The 22,847-nt window shown below is 46.0% G+C and overlaps 1 protein-coding gene across 11 annotated transcripts in view; it reads left to right on the top strand.

The window, feature by feature from the left end:
• DEPDC5 (DEP domain containing 5, GATOR1 subcomplex subunit) overlaps window positions 1-22,847 on the top strand; it is a 628,116-nt gene that overhangs the window by 67,381 nt on the left and 537,888 nt on the right. For all 11 annotated transcript variants that reach the window (XM_085634591.1, XM_085634584.1, XM_085634590.1 and 8 more), the window contains exons 10-11: window positions 1,274-1,335; window positions 20,552-20,621. In XM_085634591.1, coding sequence (XP_085490717.1) covers window positions 1,274-1,335; window positions 20,552-20,621 — 132 coding nt within the window. The remainder of the gene's footprint in view (window positions 1-1,273; window positions 1,336-20,551; window positions 20,622-22,847) is intronic.

Raw genomic sequence — 22,847 nt, 5'->3', positions numbered from 1 at the left:
CCCCACTCGGGTCTTTGAGCTTGCCGTGCTCTCCGAGCAGTCAATAATGCCAAAAATTGCTACTTTAGGGTCTAGTGCCGCTGGGTATCCCACCACTATTTCACAATGAATTTGTTGCTATTAACATGCAGTTACCAGGCAAGTCCAGTTTGTATGCAAAAAACACCCCATGGGCCAACTAGGGAAGCATGATGTATCCATGGGCCATAGCTTAGTGGGTGGAAATTGATATTATGGAGGTACTTAAATTGGATTCTTCTAAGGCCTCAGCGATTTCCAGTTTTTGAGTCATTGAGTTTGGCCAAAGGGCAGGGAAAAAGAGGGAGGAGAAAAGGCCCCGGTTTGATCTGTTAGGACTCCTGGGTTCACCTGCCACCATCTGGCATGTATTTCCACCGTGGCCACTGCCTCTGGGGACCATGTGGTCGGGTCCTGTGCTCGAGCAGCAATATTAAATTTCGCCCTCCAGCAGCTTACAGGGGGGATCCTCTCCTCAACACCAGCCGGCCTTCTCACTACCTCATTCAGTCCCCTGTTTCTAGGCCCATGGCCCTGTTATCAGGCAAAGCAGTCCATCCTGGTCCCCATTGCTCTGCCTTTTTCTCCATCTCTGTAGGGAGAGTGGAAAGTAAGGATACCCCTGCTCATTCCATGGTATTTCTCAGCTCATCTGCTTGCAGCCGGGGGAGGCACTGCCATGGCTACTGTCTCTAGCACATATGGGCAAGGCAGTGCCCCCAGTTCCTGGCACCAGGCTCTTCTCGTCCGCTGTCTCAGGAAGGGGTCCTGCACTGACTTGGGCCCGGTCCCCCGCTACTCACCAGGCGCCCACTGGTGGAGCACAGCACCAGCGACACCCCAGGCGAGCACACAGCAGCAGTATTAGTTGAGGCCACCTGTTCCGACCGCCATGTTACAGCCGCCTTTATTGTAGGCTGTGCTCATCCTCTATAGTGTCTGGTACAATGCAAGACTGATTTTTGGCTACAGTGGGCCGCCTTCATTTCTGTATCCTGGGTCATCCTTATTTGCACCTCAGTGGGGCACTGGCAATAGTAGATTGATGACAGATGGGGGGGGTTTCAGGGAGATACCAGATCAGTGTACGCCATCTTGTCCAGCTAGCCATGGGCACTGACCCTTGCACTCTAAACATAAATTGTGGGGCTTTGACCCAGTGAGTCCTAATTACCTGCCATGTGTGTCTGTGCTGTGTGATGCCACATGGTTAATGGCTTTCTTCACAATGTCATCATTCTCTGCTCTGTCACAGGTGACCTGTACTTTGAAAAGGCAGTGAATGGCTTCTTATCCGATCTCTTCACAAAGTGGAAGGTAGGTCTAATATCTGAACAGTTTTTCCATGGAGACCTTACTTGTACTTATTTCTCTTGGCATTTGGTCCTTGGGAGTCTGTCACCTGCACCCTGCAGACTCTCACTCTGCTTCCCTTCCAATGTGTGTTTTCTGTATGCTTGTATTGTGCTCTTACGCTCTGCCTGTTTGCTCCTTCACCTCTCCTTTTTGTTTTGTTTCCTATCTAGTCTCATTCTTTTCCTCTTATTGTCTTTATTTATTTTTTGTTTACTTTCTCATTCGTTTCCTTTCCTATTTTCTCCTATTGATTTCACGTTATCGTTTTTCCCATTTTCGTTTTTTCTCTCCATCTTTTTCTCTTTTCCTTCCTATTGTAGTATCTGTAATGTTCTTTGCCTCGTGTTCTCTTTTCTTGTTTTCCTGTCTTTATGTTTTCTAAAATGGCACATCTTTCTACTTTTCATGTTTTGCAGCGTGAATCTTTCTGGATTCACTATACTGTGCATTATTCCGCCATCTTGTGGTTGGGTCCGGAATCGTAGTATTTTCTCTCTTTTCTTTTTTTTTTTTTTCGTGGTCCAGGTGGGCGTCGTCGTCCCACCATTTGGCGGCCTTCCTGCGGAAGCTCCCACCTTTGGTCACCATCTCAGATTCTTTTTTCCGCCGTTTGGTCTGGATCGTTGCCGAACAGTTCCAGAGATTTGGAAGAGGAATTAAGCAAAAGCGAAGAAAATCGACGAAGAAACAAGTTTCCAACTACACCGGACTACAGGTCAGGTACCCGGAGCGACGAGGGAGAAGTTTTAACGAACAAAACCTCGACGTACGACGGAGAATGCGCTCGCAAGGGGCTCCCTGAGCGCTGGGATGGACAAAACACCATTCAAGTTGTGCACCAATTGCCACCACAAGTACGCCCAGAAGGATCAGCATCCAGTCTGTAACCTCTACCTGCCACTCGACCACAGAAGCGAAGACTGCAACGCCTGCTCGGCGTTTACACCCAAGACCCTTAAAGTAAGGGAGAGGCAGAGAAGGGCAAACCATAACATGCAGGAGCAGGGACCACCTCCAACGCTCTGAGACTTGGGCCTCTCCAGTGGAGAAGAGGACAACATCGCCGAAGGACCGGAGGACTGCACGGTCGTCGAGATCCATAAGAAGACGTCGAAGGAGGTAAGGGAGTCGTCGACCCCTAAACATCCAAGCGACACTTGAAAGAGTGAAGCAAAAGCCCGAGCGACACTCGTAGAGGTGAAGCTAAGTCCTCGAAAGGAGCTCTGCCGCCGAAACACTCGACGAAAGCAAAAGCCTCCAGGGACAGTCAACCGAGCAGATCCTTCGAAAAGGACTCCCAATCGGCGAAAACCCTCAAAGACGTCGAAGGGTGCCCTCGAGAAGGACACCTCGGCGCCGAGGAAAGAAGGGCCGACATCGTCGTCGACGGCCTCGAAGAGAAGCACTCCAACCCCTGACGCCGAACATGCCGCCGAGATGGAGAGGAAGAAGAGGAGGCTCGATGCCGAAATGGCGAGCATCCTACAGCGGAAAAAGGACTTTGATGAGAAGATGAGCCAATACACCATCCTGCCGAAACCCGCGGTCGAAGTCGAAAGGGACGACGAAGACGCGGAACCGCCGAAAATGCCTGAACCAGTCGAGGAACCGGGAGAAGACGACTACTATTTCGAGGGAGAAGGTGACGAAGATCTGCTATCCTACTGGGACTCAACGTCCTCAGAGGCACAAGACGTGGAATGGCAAGATCTCGACGCAGAATCGGCAGAAGAAGGCGTAGACACTTACCCTTCGAGGCCCTCGCCGCCAGAGGACATAGGGATCTACAACATGGTCGTACAGAAGGCTGCACACTTATGGAGTGAAAATGGAGGAGGAGAAGCCCAAGACATGTTCCCTGCTGGAAACTCTACTGCCTCAACAGACTAGGAGCCAATTCCTGCCCATGCTCCCTAGTGTGCTGGACCAGGGAGGAGAGGCCTTTAAGGAGCCAGCAGTATGCAAAGCTGTGACACCTAGAACGGAGAAGATGTACAAACATTCTTCAAAGGACCCTGCATACATCCACGGGTCAGTGCCAGCCGACTCCATAATTGCAGCAACGGCTGGGAAGAGGGCTAATGTGCCCACAAATGCCAGACCACTTCCAGACAAGGAGAATGGATCTCACATGGAGAAAGGTGGAGAGAAATGCGGCAATACATTGGCCCCTCGCAAATTCCAATGCCCTGATCAACAGACACACATACCAACACTGGGATGAAGTGGGGCAGCTCCTAAAGCATCTACCAGACCAGTACCAACAAAGGGCGGCTCACCTGGTAGAAGAAGGAAAGAACATGGCGAACACATGCCTGAAATCGGCATTGGATGCTGCAGAAACTTCGAGCAGGCTAATGATGATAGGAGTGACTGAGAGAAGACACGCATGGCTCAGAATTTCGGGATGCAAGCCAGAGGTACAAAGTAACATCTTAAATACACCCTTTAATGGAGAGCAACTGTTCGGCTCACCAGTGGACGACAAGTTGATGCAGCTCAAGAAGGACAACGAAACAGCAAGGTCCATGGGAGCGTTGCAGTTCAGAGGAATGAGAAGAGGCACACCCACGAGAAGGCCGGGTGGTAGAGGAGGCAACGTGCCTAGCACATCGCACCAAACGTCCCAGCAAAGCTACCAAGGTAACAACCAACGCTAGCAGCAGGGACAACAGCAGTAGAACTGGCAATACCAGCCCCGGGGACAGTCCTATCGAGGGCGCGGGAACAGAAGAGGTCAAACACGAAGAGAAGGCCAGCAGCCCTCCACCAAGTTACTCCACCATGGAACAGGCCCCCACCCTAGCAACACCTCGGGGTGGGCGGAAAGACATAAGGAAGAACTGCAGCCGAACGTTCCACTACAAGCAGTACCTCGAACACTCAAAACCGGGTGGGTGAAGGAGGAAGAATAAGAAACTTCATCCAGGAGTGGAGGAAGGTCACATCGGACAAATGGATACTAAACATCATACAATACGGATACCGTATAGAGTTAGAAAAACAGCCTCCGAACAGAAAACCAAGAAGCAAGGCACACTCGCCAAAGGAGCTCTCGCTCTTGTAGCTAGAGGCGCAGGAACTGCTCAGCAAGGAGGCAATAGAGGTGGTACCAAAAAACCAAAGGAACAAAGGGGTTTACTCAACTTACTTCCTGGTGCCAAAGGTAGACGAAACACTAAGACCTATCCTAGATCTGACTTCCCTACAAGAGGTAATACCACAAATACAACAAGGGGACTTCATGGCCACTATAGATTTAAAGGACACATACTTACACATCCCCATCAACCACAAACACAAGCGCTTGCTAAGGTTTCTGATCAACCAAAACCACTACCAGTTCACAGTACTGGCATTCGGCCTGAAATCCGCAGCAAGGGTGTTTACAAAATGCCTTGCAGCTGTCGCAGCACACCTACGAAGGCAAAGAATACACGTATAACCCTATCTCGACGACTGGCTCGTAAAGGCAAGTTCGTACAGCCAATGCAAACTACACATCCAGCAGGTCATACTAACACCGACAAGACTGGGTTTCTCGATCCATTGGGAAAAAATGTCAACAGACCCAGAACAAATCAAGATATTCTTAGGGGCAGAGATCGACACCATACAGGCCAAAGTGTTCCCCAGCAGGAAGAGAACATTGGCGATACTGAAGGAAACACGTCATTACCGCAAGGGGCAAGTTTCGACAGTGAGGACGGCGAGCAAGCTGATGGGAATGATGGCGTCATGCATCCACCTAGTCCCAAATATCCGACTACACATGAGACCATTCCAGGAATTGATCCAGCAGCAATGGTCACAGGCCACAGGGAGTTGGGAAGATCTTGTGGTTGTCACACACGCAGTGGGTCAGGAAATAGCGTGGTGGAAAAAGGAAAACATATCACAGGGGAAGACATTCACACAACCAACTCCAGCAGTAACCATCACAACAGACGCCTCCCAACTGGGGTGGGGCGCACACATGAACAAGCTCAAGGTGAGAGGTCTATGGTCGCAGCAAGATGCGGTCAGACACATCAACTACCTGGAACTAAAAACTGTGTTCCTAGCCTTAAAAGCCTTTCAGAAAAAGCTGTACAGAAACGGGGTGTTGGTACAAACAGACAACACAACCACCATGTTCTACATCAACAAACAAGGAGGAACACAAGCTGTGGCACTATCAGGGCTAGCACAGGAAATATGGAGATGGGCCATCCCACTAAAAATAGACCTACTAGCAATATATCTCCCGGGGAAGGACAATGTGGAAGCAGACCGACTCAGCAGGCAGACGTCTGCATCACATGAATGGGAGCTCAACCAGCAGGAAATAGAGAAGCTTTTCCAGAAATGGGGTACTCCGCAAATAGACCTATTTGCAACACACCAGAATGCAAAATGTTAACACTTTGCATCCAGACAACCAGACCATCGGTCCCAAGGGAATGCGCTATGGATAAGTTGGTCAAAGACATTTGCATACGCTTTTCCCCCGATACCACTGATACACAGGGTACTCGGCAAATGCAGAATCAGTAACATGACACTAATACTGATAACACCTCAGTGGGCCAGGCAGTCCTGGTTCTCACAGATGGTGGAAATGGCACAAGAACCAGCACACAGGTTCCCAAGAAGAAGTGACCTGTTAACAATGCAGAACCGAAGGGTGCTTCACCCGGACCAGAGGGTCTCAGCCTAGCAGCATGGCTCCTGAAGACCTAGAATTTGCGCAACTAAAACAACCAGCAAGTACTATGGCAGTACTCAGGGAGGCAAGGAGGCCTACCACGAGAAAGTGCTACTTAGCAAAATGGAAAAGGTTCTCCCAATGGCTCGAGAATAGACTATTCCAACGTTCTCTATCTCGGCCTGCCAGAATACCTGCTTCAACGATTACAGGTTGTTCAGAATTCGGCAGCACGTGCTATTTTTGGACTATCTCGCCGTGCCAGAGCCTCGGGCCTTTTGGAGGCTCTGCACTGGCTTCCTGTCCGGAAGCGGATAGTTTTTAAATCTCTCACCCTGGCACACAAAGCCTTGCACACATCTGGAGCAAAATATCTTCAGAAAAGGCTGTCTTTTTATCGTCCTGCCAGATCGCTTAGGTCTGAAGCCTTGTTTTTTGCGGTAGTGCCCCGCGTGAAGAGAGCTCGCATTGGTGGCCGCTCCTTTAAATTTTTAGCGCCTCAGCTGTGGAATAAATTGCCTGTGTCCCTGCGCAGCACTACCAACCTGTTGGCCTTTAGGAAGGGGCTTAAAACTTGGCTTTTCACTTCTTAGTTTCAGGTCCTATCAGGTCTCTTCTCTTTCTGTTTCTGTTCATTTTTTCTGTTGTGTTTTGCGATTAGCGTGCAATTTAAAGCGTCGGGACACTCTTTCGAGTAGCCGCACGCTATACAAAAACCTGTTTAACATAACATAACATAACATAACGAAAGGTCACAAGGGAATCAACAGTACTGCTACAAAGCGTACCTGCTACAAAGCGGATTAAGCTACACATCCCTGAGGGGGCACTTGGCTGCGGTAGTGGCCTACACAAGAGGAGAAACAGGGAAAAGTTTCTTCACCTCTCAAGTGGTAAATAGAGTCTTGGAAGGGGCGAAGAGAATAGCACCACGAAAGAGGATGCCAGCACCAGCATGGAACCTCAACGTATTGCTAACTCAATTGATGAAGGCACCCTTTAAACCTATTCACAAGGCTACACTGCACATACTCACACTAAAGACGGCCTCCTTGATGGCTATCACGTCACTACGAAGATAAGTGAGTTGCAAGCCCTGACACTCCAAGAGCCCTACTTGAAAATACACAAGGACAGGATTGTAATGAGGACGGACCCACACTTCATTCCAAAGGTGGTGTCTCGGTTCCATATTAATCAAACAATCCAAATACCAAGTTTTTTCCGAAAACCGACCACAAGAACAGAAAGGGCTCTACACACCCTAGACGCCAGAAGGACTGTAATGCACTCTATAGAGAGGACAAAGGAGTGCAGGAAAACAAAACAGTTCTTTGTCTCCTTTGCCAGCAGTTTTCTGGGAAGACCAGTCACCAAGAATACCATTGCACGATGGATTGCGCAAACAATTCAGCTCTGCCACAAGCAGGCAGGACAACAGTTACAAGGAGCAGCTCAAGCTCACTCTATCCAAGACATTTGCCAAGCGGCAACATGGTCTTCAGTGCATACGTTCACTAAGTACTACTGTGTGGTTATCCAGATGAACAAAAAAGCGCAAGTGGGACAGAAGGTCTTACAACACATATTCAGTAACCAATGCTCATCTTCCACCCAGCCACCGCAATAAGGACAAACCGCTACAAAGTCTATGCACAGCATAGTGAATCCAGAAAGATTCACGCTGCAAAACTTATAGTTTCTTTCCTGTTGGTGTAGTTTTGCAGCTTGAAGACTTTCTGGATTCACTAGCGAACCCACCCTCCTCCGCCAGAAAGATAAGACAGGAGGAAAGGGATTAAAGGGAACAAGACTTTAGAAAGTAACAGGGAAAACAAGATTAACACAAGAAAAGAATCCGAAGATGGCGACCAAAGGTAGGAGCTTCGGCAGAAAGTGCGCAGACGTCACGAAGGACACCAAATGGTCGGACGTCGCCGCCCACCTGGGACACGAAAAAAAAAAAAAAGAGAGAAAATACTACGATTCGGGACCCAACCACAAGATGGTGGAATAATGCACAGCATAGTGAATCCAGAAAGTCTTCAAGCTGCAAAACTACACCGACAGGTAAGAAACTATACGTTATCTGTTATTGTTTGGATTATTTTGCACGGTAAATAAAATCTGCTCCTTACATACATATTTTAAGTAAAATATGCAGCGCTAACGTTTTCCACTTTGTCAATTGTGCAATAAAATGGATCAGTACTATAAAATAGAAGACTGTGTCAAGGCTGTTTATGTGGTAGCTGTTCAGTATCCTGGCGTTAACTGCAATAAAGGTTTCAAAAGAAACATAAACATGATACAAATAATATACCCAACAGCTCTTGCTTTTCATCCCGCATGTACATTTTGCAGGCTTGTAGTCCATGCGATCGTGTACATCTTTTGGAGTAAAAATTCTGTATCTATTCTAACATTACTTACTCAATTTATTTATTTATTTTATTTAGAAAGTTTTATGTCACGCGAACGTGACCCTAGTGGGTATCGGAGCGCGTTACATGACAGGGATTAGTGTAACATTTGGTCTGACAAAAAAAATAAAAAAACAGGAAATACATGCGTGAAGAATCAAACAAATCATAAAGTTTAATAGTATAACACAGATTCGTCTAGAATAAAGACAGTAATAGGAGGGGATAATCCCCATAAGTGTGTGCTGACTATACATTATCAGTGAGACCGGTATATTGTCTTAGGGTAAAAACTTCTTCAGTAGAAAAGATTTGGCTTCTTTTTTGAAGGAGGAGGTAGAGGATATTAGGCGGACATCTGGTGGTAGAAAGTTCCATATCTTGGGTGCAATAGCCGAGAATGCTCTGGCTCCCGTTTTCTTTTTGTGAGTTCGTTGGGGTTTCAGAAACAAGGTGAGCGCGCTTCGTGCGTTTCTAATGCCCCCCGATTTGTCTAGCTTTTGAGCCAGGTAGCTGGGGGTATTGAAGTGTAATGCCTTATGCGTCATGCAGGCAATCTTCAGCTGGATCCTTGCCTCATATGGTAGCCAGTTTAGTGATTTCAGATCCGGTGAGATGTGTCAATTCATTGTTACATTGCTCTCTGTTTCCATTCATTTCCCTGACTCTCATCATGCTGTCCTCATTTATTTTCATTTTGTATGTCCGTTTTATGCTCAAGATCTTTGCTTGGCAGAAGGATACGCTGGCCCTATTACCTCAGCCAAGGTTGTCTTTTTGTCTAATTGATTGTTCAGGGACTTACTTTGAAACTGGAGCCTCACTACCCATTCTGTTCCCTCTTCTTCTTTGACACCAATTCTGCAGGTGCTTAAAGCTTTAGATTTCTAGATCAAGTCTCAAAGGTTGCTCTGGATACTGAACACAAGGCTTTAATATTCTATTTTGTTGCGATCAATGCAAAATCTAACTACTGTAGGGTTATTTTCTTTGAACAGCAGTTCCTGATTTGAGACTGTACACATTTCACATACACACCTTTTTCATTTTGTATGGAATCCTCCCATGTAGACAGAAGACTCAATTGTGTAGATATATAATTTAATCTTGTGTCTGGTGGATGTACTATTTTCTATTGTACTTAATAAATATTGCATCTTGTACATATTGTAATGAGTATCCACATTTACAGATAACTCTGATGATTACATATTGTGGGAAGGTCTGTGAGAAAAAAGATGATTGCATATATTTCTGTGTGGTTTGGTTGTAAGGACTCTTGTTTGGTTATATTACTATAATGATGACTGTTCTTTCTATTTCTAAACCAGATAAAACTGATAAGTGTTTTAAAGATTTTATTTTGCAATATATGATGTTACAACGCATGCTTTTACAACACAGTCTTTACATCACAACTACCATTACATTGCATGATTTTACAACGTATGGCATTACAACACATTTTTAAAAACTACCAATACAACGCATACCGTTACAATGCACACCATTACAACGCATAATACTTTTAGGGCGACAGTGGGTTAAGTGTTGGATAGTGTAGGGGTAAAAATTACTATTCCCACTCCAGTGAGTGAAACAGTAGGGTAAGTGCTAGATAGTGTAGGGGTAAGAATTACTATTCCCACTCCAGTGAGTGCAACAGTAGGAAAAGTATTGGATAGTGTAGGGGTAAAAATTACTTTTCCCATGTACCCCTAATAATAACCCTAATACTAAAAAAATCTCTATTATTTACCTTATAATGCGTTGTAATGGTATGCTTTGTAATGGTATGTGTTGTAATGGCATGCGTTGTAGTGACATGCATTGTAATGGCATGCAATGTAAAGGCAGTTGCGTTGTAAAGGTAGGTCGTTGTAATGGATGTACTTCATATTGGACAAGCTCCTTTCAGTTGCAGGCTAATTAATTGTGGACTTAGTCACAAAGAGAATCCCTGGAGCAAATATGAAACTAACAGGAGCATCTTAAAGACGTTCTGTGAAGCGCCACAAAGTTAATGTTAAAAGCAGAACCACATACTCAAAGTATCAAAGCAAACTTTATTAGCTGATTATATGACACAAGCAACACTGATCGCTGGGGCTCCAATCAAACCAGCCACCGATTGTGAGTTTCAGTCCCTCGCTACCCTTTTGTAGACCTACATTTCTTTAGGACTCATAGTTTTATCAGTCATTTTTAGTGAACACTTGAGAAATTAAAGACACGGCATCAGGAAGCATGTATGAAGCGAAGGTGACTGTAAGACTGTTTTATCTATAACAGTGGACGCACGGTCTCTGATTCAGCCCTACATTCCATGACACTTTAAGGGATCAGGTAGGAGCTGCAACAGACTATGTTATGTTACGTTTTTAGAAAAGCATGCTCATGATGAAAACTATTGCACTGGAACTTCAATGAACAATTGTAACACCCTGAGATCCTTAGGAACAGTATCCCCCAGAGGCCCACCTTCCAGCAGCTCTGGCTCTGATTATACAGTAGCAGAGGATCAGAGTGGCTAGATGGGGGTAAGGGAAATAGGGAAGGTACACCAGGGAAGGAGAACTTCAAAACAAAAAGCAACTAACCAGAACTTGTATTAGGTCAAGCTCACATAAAACGTTTTTCAGCAGTCATGCAATTAATGTAAATTCTGTGGCATTAATTCAATTAGAATGCATTTCGTTATTCTTTCAACTGCATAGATTAGCAATGCTCACACAACACCCTTAGTAACACTTCAACTAGCAAGGGTGAATAAACAATTAAGTTTCTCAATCTGGGTTAGCTTCTTAATACAAACTTACGCATGTATTGTAAATACTGGTACAGGCTTTATGCAAACTGAAATCAAATGGCTACACAGACTGGTCTTAGCACACAGCCCAACTCATAGTGCCACTAAACTCAGACTTAACCTCAACCCGAACTCAAATAATATAGGTAAAGTAAATATGCCACAATCAAATCCCCCTCAAAGGAGCATCAAAATTAATGGAACAACCCTACTAAATAGGACAAGAGTCAGGGAAAGTTGGCACAACGATGCACAGTTTTCCAAGAGTGCTTGGCGAAAGCGAGATTGAATTGAATATATGGAAGTCTCCCCGGCCACAATGCACTGCTCGGAGAAACAGCGCAATGTCCTCGGTAAAGCAAGCGGCCCCTGCACTACAAGAAAGCTTCAAACCATAACTCTTTCCTCTCTCTGCCAACTGCCGCAAAAACAGATGCGGTTCTGAACAGATGCAGTTCCGAACAGCAACATAAGAACTCCAAAGGATTGCAGTAACACTGTCAGATGGCAAAGGTCCGAATAGCAGATGCTCGCCCGCGTACCTCTGGCTCTCTTGTCCCTGCAAGCTGCTCCTATGTCACCCTGCCCGTAATCTATTTCGATCTTCCAGGTAATGGCAGCAGCTATCTTACAGTCAAGCTTGCTCATAATACTGGTTATAGCCACCATTCACCAAACATCTCCACCACCGACTGCCCCCTGACGCATGGGTTTTACCACATAATAATGATACTCTTCACATCATCTGGAACGCGGAATGGGCACCAACTCCGCAAGTCCTGACAGTACCCCTCCTTGCAAGCCCATACAGTGCAATAGAGTCCCTGTTGATGGATAAAACTGTTGAATCAAATGAGAAGCCTTGGTAGACATGACCATTGCGTTTGCGCATGTCTTTAATGGCTTTCACTTGATATTCAGGGGAACCATTAACAAATACAGGTGGAGGACCGGGACGTGCTCTATCAGAGGCTGGTTTCGAGGAGACATGTGTTGAACAATGTATGTACTTTCATAGAAGATAACAACTGCGATCAATAACTGACTGGATTGATTCTTTTGAGGTTAACAAATGGTCCCACAAACAGTTGGAACTTATGTTGAACATTGAATTTTAGATTCTTGGTGGAAAAACACACACTGCTACCTTCTTCATATTATGACCCTTCTTGTCTCTTCATATCAGCAAATTGTTTGTACTGCTCTTTATCTGCTATCACGTGTGTACAAGTCTTTTTTGCAATGTCAGACAATTGTCTAATATGTTCTGCTTCATGAGGTACTGAATACTGCTGATATAGTATCAATAAAGGCAAATAATGCGGATGCTAACCACACGTAACAAAGAACGGAGAGAACCCAGTAGAAGAATGAAGTACCACATTGTATGCAAACTCTGCAAGTCATAGCATCTCCTTCCATTCCTTAGGGTTGTCTTGAAGGAAACAACTGAAGTTTTGCTTAATACACTGATTCTCTCTCTGTTCATCAATCACTTTAAGGGTAAAAACTAGTGGACAAATATGATTTGATGCCCAATGTAGCGCACCTTGCCTTCCAAAACTGTGAGGTAAACTGAGTATCACAGTCTGATGTTATCATCTGTGGAAGTCCATGTAACCACACTACATGTTACATCATCAACTGAGTCAAACGAGAGGGTGTGGGAACACCAATGCAGGTTATCAAATGTGCCATTTTTGACGACCTGTCAACTGCCACCATAACATGGGTAACCCCACCATGAAATCAATAGATATATCTTCCCAAATTCTTTCTGGGGTTTTCAATGGAAGTAACAACCCTTTCTGTCTGGAACTGTCTGCCTTGGGCATATACATCACAGTTCATAACATATTCCTTTACATTCTTCTTCAATTCAGGCCACCAAAAGTGCCGTAACACATTGTCTTGTGTTTTTGCTTTGCCTGGATGTCGGAGCATGTGTGAAACATGACATCATTGTGTCGTCTGAATTCTAAGAGAGTGGGTGGAGACATACAATTGTGAGCCATGAAAGGGTAACCCTTCATGAATTTTTCAACAAGAGCCTTGTGCTACCCACTTAGCAAGTTCCACCAACGGAATGGCTTGTAGAACATCATCTAGGAATTGGTGTATAGTGTTTGCCCCTATAAAATGTTGGGCTGGAATTATAAAATCTGAGGGTTCTGCTCCCTGTATTATGGCACTCTCGTGATATCTAGAGAAGGAATCTGCCTTTCTGCTTTCTGTACCTGGACGGACAGTCACCAATAATTGTATTCTGAGAAAAAAAGGGTCCAACGCAGTCAAGGCTCTGACTCACTTTAAAAACTGTAAGTTGCAGTGATGAGCGTATACAGTTACTGGATTTCTGTCCCCGACAAATAGTGCATGTCATTCTTTAAATGCTATGTGGACAGCCAACATTTCTTTCTCTGCTATTGTATAGTTAACCTCTGCTGTGTGAAACCTCTTTGAAATATAGGCAACAGGATGCATTTGTCCCCTTATGGAGTTTCATTGTGACAAAATTGCTCACATAGCCTCATTTGAGGCATCAGCTTCTATGATAAAGGGTTCGACTACATTTGGGTGAGCCAGTACGGGCGCTGAAGTGAAGGCTTCCTTTAGGTTATAGAACTCCTTTTCACACTCAGAAGACTACTGAAACACAGCATTCTTTCGCATCAGTCTTGTGATTGGAACTATAATGGCAGAAAACTGAGGAATAAAACGGTGATAAAAATTTGCAAATCCCCAAAATGTCTGCATTTTGTGGGGTGGGCCAATCACACACTGCTTGTACTTTTCCTTTCTGACATCTGTAAACCTTGGGGAATTAGTATAAACCACAAACATTTCACACCGGTTACGTGAAATTCACACTTTGACAATTTGCAGTAAAGACCATGCTGTCTCAATGTTCCCACTCATCATATCATTGGGCGAGATCCGCGCCGCGATTAAACATATGGCTCGAAGGAAGACCCCAGGTACGGACGGGTTGCCCGTCGAGTTTTACGCGGCGTATGTGGAGTTGCTGGCCCCGCAGCTGCAAGTCCTTTATAGTGAAGCCTGGAGAGTTGGGCGCCTGCCCACCTCCGCACGAGAGGCGATGGTGGTGCCCCTGCTGAAAGCAGGAGGAGATGCTAGTGCTCGGGCAGCGTATCGTCCGCTCTCCATGTTAACGGTGGACTACAAAATTCTGAGTAAAATATTAGCAACACGCCTGTTGACCCACATGACCGCCCTGATACACCCGGATCAAGCGGGCTTTATTCCTCGACGTAGCACGGCAACTTCCGTTCGACGCCTACTGCGGGTAATGGGGGTGGATCGAGAAGATTACCCAGAGGCCCTAACATTTCTGTCGACATAGAAAAAGCCTTTGATAGCGTAGAATGGTCATACCTATTTAGAGTGTTGCAGGAATTTGGCCTAGGGGATGGCTTTGTACGCTGGACCACCTTGTTATATACTGACTCCACAGCCCGCGTGAAGACCGGAGCTACTGTCTCAGCTCCCTACCGGGTGCGACGGGGGACAAGACAGGGCTGTTCGCTGTCCCCATTGTTGTTCGCCTTGGCCATTGAGCCACTGGCGGCTCACGCCCGACAGGGACACTCATATGCTGGGTTGTGGCTAAGGGGGGAGGCCCACTATATCTCCCTTTATGCGGATGATCTGCTGATGTTTTTGGCAGACGCAGATGGCGCACTGCACGGAGCGACCGCCTTGTTAGATGTCTTTGGTCGCCTGTCGGGGCTCAAAGTAAACTGGGGCAAAACATGCTTGTTCCCGTTGTCGCCTAATGGACAGGAACCCCAATCGCTGGGAGTGATACGATGGGAGGGTCGCTGTCTGCGTTATCTGGGAGTCAATATCTATCATACCCAGCTTGATTTGTTGGAAGGGAACGTGGGTAGAGCAATCCGGGGCTTGAGTGGCAGCATAGGTTTCTGGAGCACGCTCCCACTATCGAGTGCTGGGCGAGTAGCGCTGCTGAAGATGGTAGCGCTGCCGCGCCTACTGTATTTTTTTCGTACATTGCCCATATGGACACCGGCATCATTTTTTGAGCGGCTTCGAGCACTGTCCACGGGCTTCATATGGGGCTCGGGTAGGTGGCGGGTAGCATTGACCACACTACGGCGGCTAAGAGCGGAGGGGGGCCTGGCGGTCTCGGACTTCGAGTGGTATTATCTGGCAGCACAATTACAATGGCTCACACAGGCGGTGGCAAGGGAGTTTAGAGGCACAGAGGGCCCACAGGGCAGGTTAATTCCTCGCCATGTGCTTTCTTTCATAGTCCTCCAACAGCGGATGGACCTAGCCCAGCTCACTCTTGAGGAACGCACCCTTAGGTTGTGCTGGAACCGATGTCAGAGGAGGGCCACCATTATCCACCCTTATGCCCCGGAGATCCCCATTGGTATGTGCACGGCGCTCCCACACGGGGGTGATTGGTCGGGACTAGCCGCTTGGGAGGACCTTGGCATACAAGTGGTGGGCGACTTATATAGGGAGGGGGTGCTCTTACCCTTCCAGGACCTGCAGGACTCTTATGGGCTCCCACGGGGAGATTATTTACTTCACGCTGCTCTCATAACAGGCCTCCAGAAGCACTGGAATGCGGGGCTCTCGGAACCACCAGTCGCCGCGGGCTGCCAATATGTGGTTATGGCCGCGGGTACGTTCGGGGCTATTACCTGCCTATATCGACGGCTGTCGACGGAGCGCTTGCTGCCCCTAGTCACGTTGAAAGATAAATGGGAAGCTGACCTTGGCAAGCCCATCCCCGAGTCGACATGGCCAGCGTTGGTGCGGCGGGCCTGGAAGGGTACGCGTAATGCCCGGTTTCAGCTAGTACAGTTTTTTACACTGCACAGGGCATACCTGACACCAGTTAAGATATTGCAATATTTTGGGGGCACACATTCTCAGTGCCTGCGGTGTGGGGGAGATGGGGCTTATTTTCGCCATATGTTTTGGTCTTGCGCGGCGCTGGGTAGTTACTGGGAAGACGTCACGGAATGCCTGAACCAAGTGACAGATCGCAACATCGATTTTGAGATGGGGGCCTGCCTGTTGCTTTGGTTCCCCCACACCCGCCGCACGAAGGTTACTAGCAAGTTCTGTGACTTAGGGTTGATCATGGCCAAGAGGGAGCTAACCATGCATTGGAAGTCAAGGGTGGGGCCTAGCTTTCTGAGGTGGAGGACGGCGTTCGCGAAATGGGCAAGCGCGGAGGGCACACTTCGCCTGCAGTTAGCGCATAGGAGGAACGACGAAAAGGCGTTAGCGACGGCCCGTGCATGGGAGTCACTAGTGGTTGAACTTCAGGGGCTGATGTCAGAAAACATAGGAGAGGGGGGCATACCTGACCGACATGAGGATGCGATAAGCGGGGAGTAGGAGGGGGGTCACTATGGTAGGTGGACACATTCAACGCGGCTGAACCCAGGGGAACGCCCAAGCTGACAGAGACAGGATTGAATACCCCTATATGCATCATAGTAATAGGGAGGGTCACATCAGTGGGAGGATAGGATGACGGGGGCACACTGACATGGGTTGCGGGAGGGAGTGGGAGGGGGGGCCCCAGCAGGAAGGGTAACTTCTCCAATGCATAACTGGTTGCAATGTCGTATGTAATATTCTCTGGTGAGTTGCTGGTGCTTTTGTGGGAATTGGATTGGTATGTTGGTAAGAAAACAATAAAAAAAATGTTTAAACTCAATGTTCCCACTCATCTCCCTCTCTAATGAGTACCCGATGATATGCCTCTCTGAGATCCAATCTGGTATAGACTGTTGTCGATCTCACCTGATCCAATAGGACTTAGATGAGCGGAAGCAGTAATGATTTTTAATGGTTATTCCATTCAATGCTCTGTAGTCTTTGCATGGACCTAACTTCCCATTGACCTTCGGGATAAAAAACAGGGGAGAGGCGGTAGGAGATTTGGAGGGATGTATAAATCCATTCTCTAAATACTTTTCAATATACTCCTTTAAATGCTGATTCTCCCTTGTGAGAGTAAGGTATATGACTGCAAGGTATTTTGGATCCAGGAACCATGTCTGTCTGGCAGTCTTAGGACCGATGGTGTGGCTGTGTTTCAGCGATACTCTGGCTTAACACGTCTAAATAAGCAGAATATTGTTTGGGCAGGACTGTTTATTTTTCTGCTGCTGTCATATGTTGCAAGTGTGTGCTCACTGACTCAGCCGCCTGTGATTGATTACAAACTTCACAACAAAAGGATGAATTGAACTCTATGCTTTAATGATTCCATTCAATGGTAGGATTATGCAGCGCTAGCCACAGCATTCCCTAAATCAATTTAAATTTGGAGCATCAATAGCGTCAAACTGAATTGTTTCTTGATGCACTTGGTGGTCCGTACAATTTAATGTCACCAATTCACTATGTTTTGTAATAGGGCCTGAATATAACATGGTAACATCCACCGCCCTAACCATCTCTGGTTTGTTTTTATCAAGAATTGCTAACTGTAATAGATTCAGTAAAATTTCCTGTAGCTTCAGAATCTTTCATTGCCTCCTCCTGCTGTATTTCTTGCTCTGGAATCTCAATTTCAGCCATGAGTATTGAATGTGGTACCGCACTTTGTAAAGTGTTGGCAACACTTTGTACAGGAGACACCTCCCATAATCCCTCAACATATTCCTGTTTCTGCGGAGGGATTGCTTGTTTTCTGAACCCTTACTCTTAGTAGACTTAGGCCGTGTAGGGCACTCTCGAATATACTTTCTTTCCACAATCTAAGCTCAAGCTATTCTTATGGTGATTCTCTCTTTCTTCCTTGGACAATGGCACCGATTTCCATTGGTTCTGCAGTGTCCTCAACTGGGCTAGGCTTTGTTCAATAGAATGTTTTGGTTTCTATCTTCTTCCTTTCACCTTTACGCTCTGTCAATTTATTGATCTAAGCTTAAGGTCAATTAATAAGGACTGAACAAGTAACAGGCTGTGGTTCAACCTGTGCCATGTCTTTCATTTCCTCTTTCAGTCCTCTATAATAGAGAGCAGCTCTTTTCTCTTCAGGCTATCCTGTTTCTGCCATCAAACGATTAAAATCTGTCAAGTAAGTAACTAAATCTTTGTTGCCCTGCCATAGATTTAATAGTTCTCGGAAACTGGACCAGTGGTATAACAAAGTGCTGTCCTAATTTACTAAAGTTGTAGCCCAGACCGCTGCATCCCCTCCCAAGTAAGATATAAAAAAGGCTGCTCATGATTGAGGCCTTACCATGAAGTGCAGCTGAACTTGTGTAAGGAAAACCTGAACCTTATCAGGATCACCGAAAAACCTCTCGGGAGAAGTTAAAGGAACTGAGGAAAGGACTGTTACTGCCACAGTGGGTGGGGTAGGAGTACTCGCATTCCGTCTCAGTGATGTCAATGGAATAGGATTGACGTTTATTCTATTTTGTGAATTATCCACTCTAGCCACTGGTGTGGAAGTGTCTGCTCAGTATGACATGATCTCCCCCTTCAACTTGGCTATCATGACATATAAATCTTCTGAGGCCATGCTGGTTGATACTGCCCAGGGGGATCATATATTCGTGGGTCTACTATTCTGTCACACCCTGGGATTCTCAGGAATAGTACCCCCAGAAGCTCACCTTCAAGCAGCTCTGGCTCTGGTTATACAGTAACAGAGGATAGGAGTGGCTAGATGGGGAAAGAGAAATAGGGAAGATACGCCACGGAAGGAGACCTACAAAACAAAAAGCAAGCAACCAAAACTTGTATTAGTTCAAGCTCAAGTAAAACACTTTTCAGCAGTCATGCAATCAATGTAAATTTTGTGGCATTAATTCAGTCAGAATGCATTTCGTAATTCTTTTAGTTGCATAAATTAGCAATGCTCACACAACACCATTGGTAACACCTCAACTAGCAAGGGTGAATAAACAATTACATATCTTAATCTGGGTTGGCTGTTTAATACAAACTTATGCATGTATTGTAAACACTGGTACAGGCTTTACATGAGCTGAAATCAAATGGTTACACAGACTGGACTTAGCACTCAGCCACCTCATAGTGTCACTAGACTTAGACTTAACCTCAGCCCAAACTCAAATAATGCATGTACAGTGAAGTAAATATGACACAATCAAATCCCCTTCAAAGGAGCAACACAATGAATGGAATGACCCTATTGAATAGGACAAGAGTCAGGAGAAGCCTGCACCACGAAGTACAGTCCGCCCAGCGTGCTAGGTGAAAGTGAGATTGGATATACAGAAGTCTCCCCGCACACAACGCGCTGCTCGGAGAGAGAGCTTAATGTCCTTGGAAAAGCAAGCAGCCCCTGCGCCGCAATAACGTTTCAAACCGAAACTCCTTCCTCCTCTGTCAAGCCCTGCAAAAACAGGTGCGGTTCCGAACAGCAATACGAGAACGCCAAAGGATTCCAAAAACACGGTCACACTGCCAAGGTCCGAATAGTAGACGCTCGCCTGCGTACCGCCGACTCTCTTGTACTGGCAAGCTGCTCCTACGTCTCCCTGTCCGTAGTCTGCTCCAATGTTCCAGGTAATTGCGACGGCCATCTTACAGTGGAGCTCACCCATAAAACTGGGTATGGCCACCATTCACCCAACATCTCCACCACCGATGGCACCCTGAAGCATGGGTTTTACCACATAATGATGGCACTCTTCACATCATCGGGGGCGCAGAATGGGCACAGACTCCGCAAGTCCTGACAACAATGGTTTGAATATTTCGTTATACTATTTAAAGAATTCTCATGACCTTAGTCGATAAAACCAGTTGACTAATTAAACAGTACTTGAGGGAACTACAATGAATTAGGACTTCTATTTCTTCAAAAAATTAGTGTTTCGGATAGGAGTAAGGAGACTCTGAGTATTTGATCCCCAGGAACTACCAATCAACCCACTTCTGATGTGCTAGAGATACAACCTTTATATTGGTTAATTGGACGAGTCTTGTTTGTTTTCGCTTTGCACGCGCCGCTGACTGTGTCACTATAGGTGGAGATGCAAGCGTTTGCTTGCCTGTGTATGTGTAGTATCACCCTGTCTTTGTTTATTATTTGGGTGTGCTATTCTGTGAAACTCTCAGATCAGAGGCAAGTGTTTTGTGCTGGAGTCAATGTCACAATTGTGGATGATTCTGAGAAGTCAAGGTGCAGATGGCTATTTCTTACTTGGTGTAAATCTAGCTGAGCGGTGCGTAATGTGTGCACTCATTTCCCTTCTCTGGCAGGAGAAGAACTGCAGCCATGAAGTGACCGTCGTGCTCTTTTCCAGAACGTTCTATGATGCCAAATCCATTGGTAAGGCGTGTTTCGATACCAGTCCTTTCGGTCCAATCTCCCTTTTCACCCCTCTGTCTGTGTGTACAGGTACTCTTATCATCCACCTACTCAGTCTCTTCTCACCTGCTCAACCTTCATTCCCTCTTGCTTCCTCCACCTTTCCCCATCATTTACCTTCACGCTTCATCTGTCTTGCTCTGCCCCATTTTTTCTCCTCTTTTACTCCCTCTGATTCTGTTGCTGTCATATGTTGTCCTTTTCCCTTGTCATCGCCTGCCCCTAACATAGTAACTCCATTACTATCTTCCTATCTGTCCACTACGTGCACCACACTCTTTCATATATGCCTCTCTCCCTTCCTCTGCCTTGTACATTATTCCCTTATCTATCTTTCTCCTACTGTTTTTACCATCTCCCTAATGTGTGCGGTTTCTTCAGCACTGTACACCAAATCAAACTCTTTTTGTTCTCCCACCAACATTAAACAAATGTATATTACACACGGTGTATCAGTATAGACCCCCTATATATAATGCACTGCTTTGTAAATGCTCTTTATAGCTGTTCACTAGAACCATTTGTGACTTACTGTGCATTTGCTAGCCTACTGCCTTTATATATGTCCACATTTATATGCGTATCACTTTTGTATATTCTTTGAATTTCGGCCCTTGAACAGTCTGCACACCAAGAATTGAGGGCGGTTGGAAGACTTTGGGGGTCGAGGCGGAGCATCTGAGTGGGATAGTTGAAATTGGGTCCTCGAGCCCGAGTTTGAGGACAGTATGATGACTTCGGGTTCACAGTTCCAGTCATGGAGGTTCTTGAATCCTGTGATAAATTATATAATATCTCTCTTGGTGTTCCCATAGCCAGGGGATATGGTCCCTGCACCTTATTTGTTCACCCAGGGCCTAGTCGGTTTCTTTTGCAGGCCACAGGGACTGAGTCCTTAGACAACGAAAGCCTTCTGGTCCTCATACCGAGCTTTGGGTGCATTGCCCTGAAATGGACGATGGGAATAAATGCTTCCTCGTCCTATGACCTTTTTAATTTTTTTTTTTTTTTTTAATTGGGTCATCAATCCCGGGTTTAAGGATAGTGGAGGACTTAAACGACCAAGATATCTCTAAATTTAAACTCTTTGATGCCCATTCACTACATTTTTAGCACTGTAATATCTCAAAACCTACTGAACGGATTTACACCAAAACATAACAAGCATTTGCACTGCAATAGGCCTCGCATTAACATGAGTTTAAGCTATTGACATTGTCAATGACAATGCCTTTTATTTATGTTTTAAAAACAAAAAACAAAATAAAAGGCATTGTTATTTGCAATACCAATAGCTCAAACTTGCATAAATGCGAGACCTAGTGCCCTGAGCCCACCTCTCCTCCTGTTCCGGATTGCCCCACCTTAAATATTCAGCGGCGGCTCTGGAGTAAAATAAAGTGACAATAAAGCAGTTTAACTGCTTTATTAACATGTTATTTTACATGCGTCTGCTGGTTGAAGCAGTGGGGCGACACTCCTTCGCTGTAACAGAGGAGCCGCCCCTGCACAAATATACCTTGACAATATATATACCTTTAGGGTATGCAGAGTTGGAGTTGTTAATAGTAAACATATTTGTGTGTATATACTTACCTTCACAATATTTTCCTAGACAGTATTCTAGCTACGACATTTTGGAAGCACAATATGTTTGTGCTTCACATTCTGACCTATATTGCAGTGGCGGCTGGTGACATTTGAAAGTGGTGAGGCGTAAAACAATTGTTGTACTTTATTGCGGCCAGCGAGAGTAGCGAGCGAGCCTGAACCACCTACGGAGGGCTCGGGGGGGGGGGGGAAGGGGGGGGGGAGGGGTTTCCCCCGTGAAAACTTTGAAAAAATAGTGGGCAAATGGTGCATTTTCAAGCAAATTTCAGAAAGCAGGAAGGTGTCAACCACTTTAAGGTCTGATGACAGACAAGGCACCAGAGCCAGACAGCAGGCAAAGCACTGCAAGCTCAACAAACAGTACGTGTCCTTGACCAAATCAACTTAAACAGGCAGCTCGTACATGATGTCACCCACTTTGTGGGACAATACTGCATCACTGCTAGAGAGACTCGGCAAGAGATGCCGTGGGGAAAGTACCTGCAAGGGCCGGAAATGGACAACTGACCACCCAGCTAAGCAACAACAACACAGTCCTGTGGAGCGCTCATCCTTACACACAGCAAAAGACAAAGA

Source organism: Triturus cristatus, chromosome 11 (assembly GCF_964204655.1).
Source record: "Triturus cristatus chromosome 11, aTriCri1.1, whole genome shotgun sequence".
Classification (NCBI taxonomy): Eukaryota; Metazoa; Chordata; class Amphibia; order Caudata; family Salamandridae; genus Triturus; species Triturus cristatus.
The sequence above is the reverse complement of the archived record's forward strand: the minus strand, read 5'-3'. Positions and strand labels throughout refer to the sequence as shown.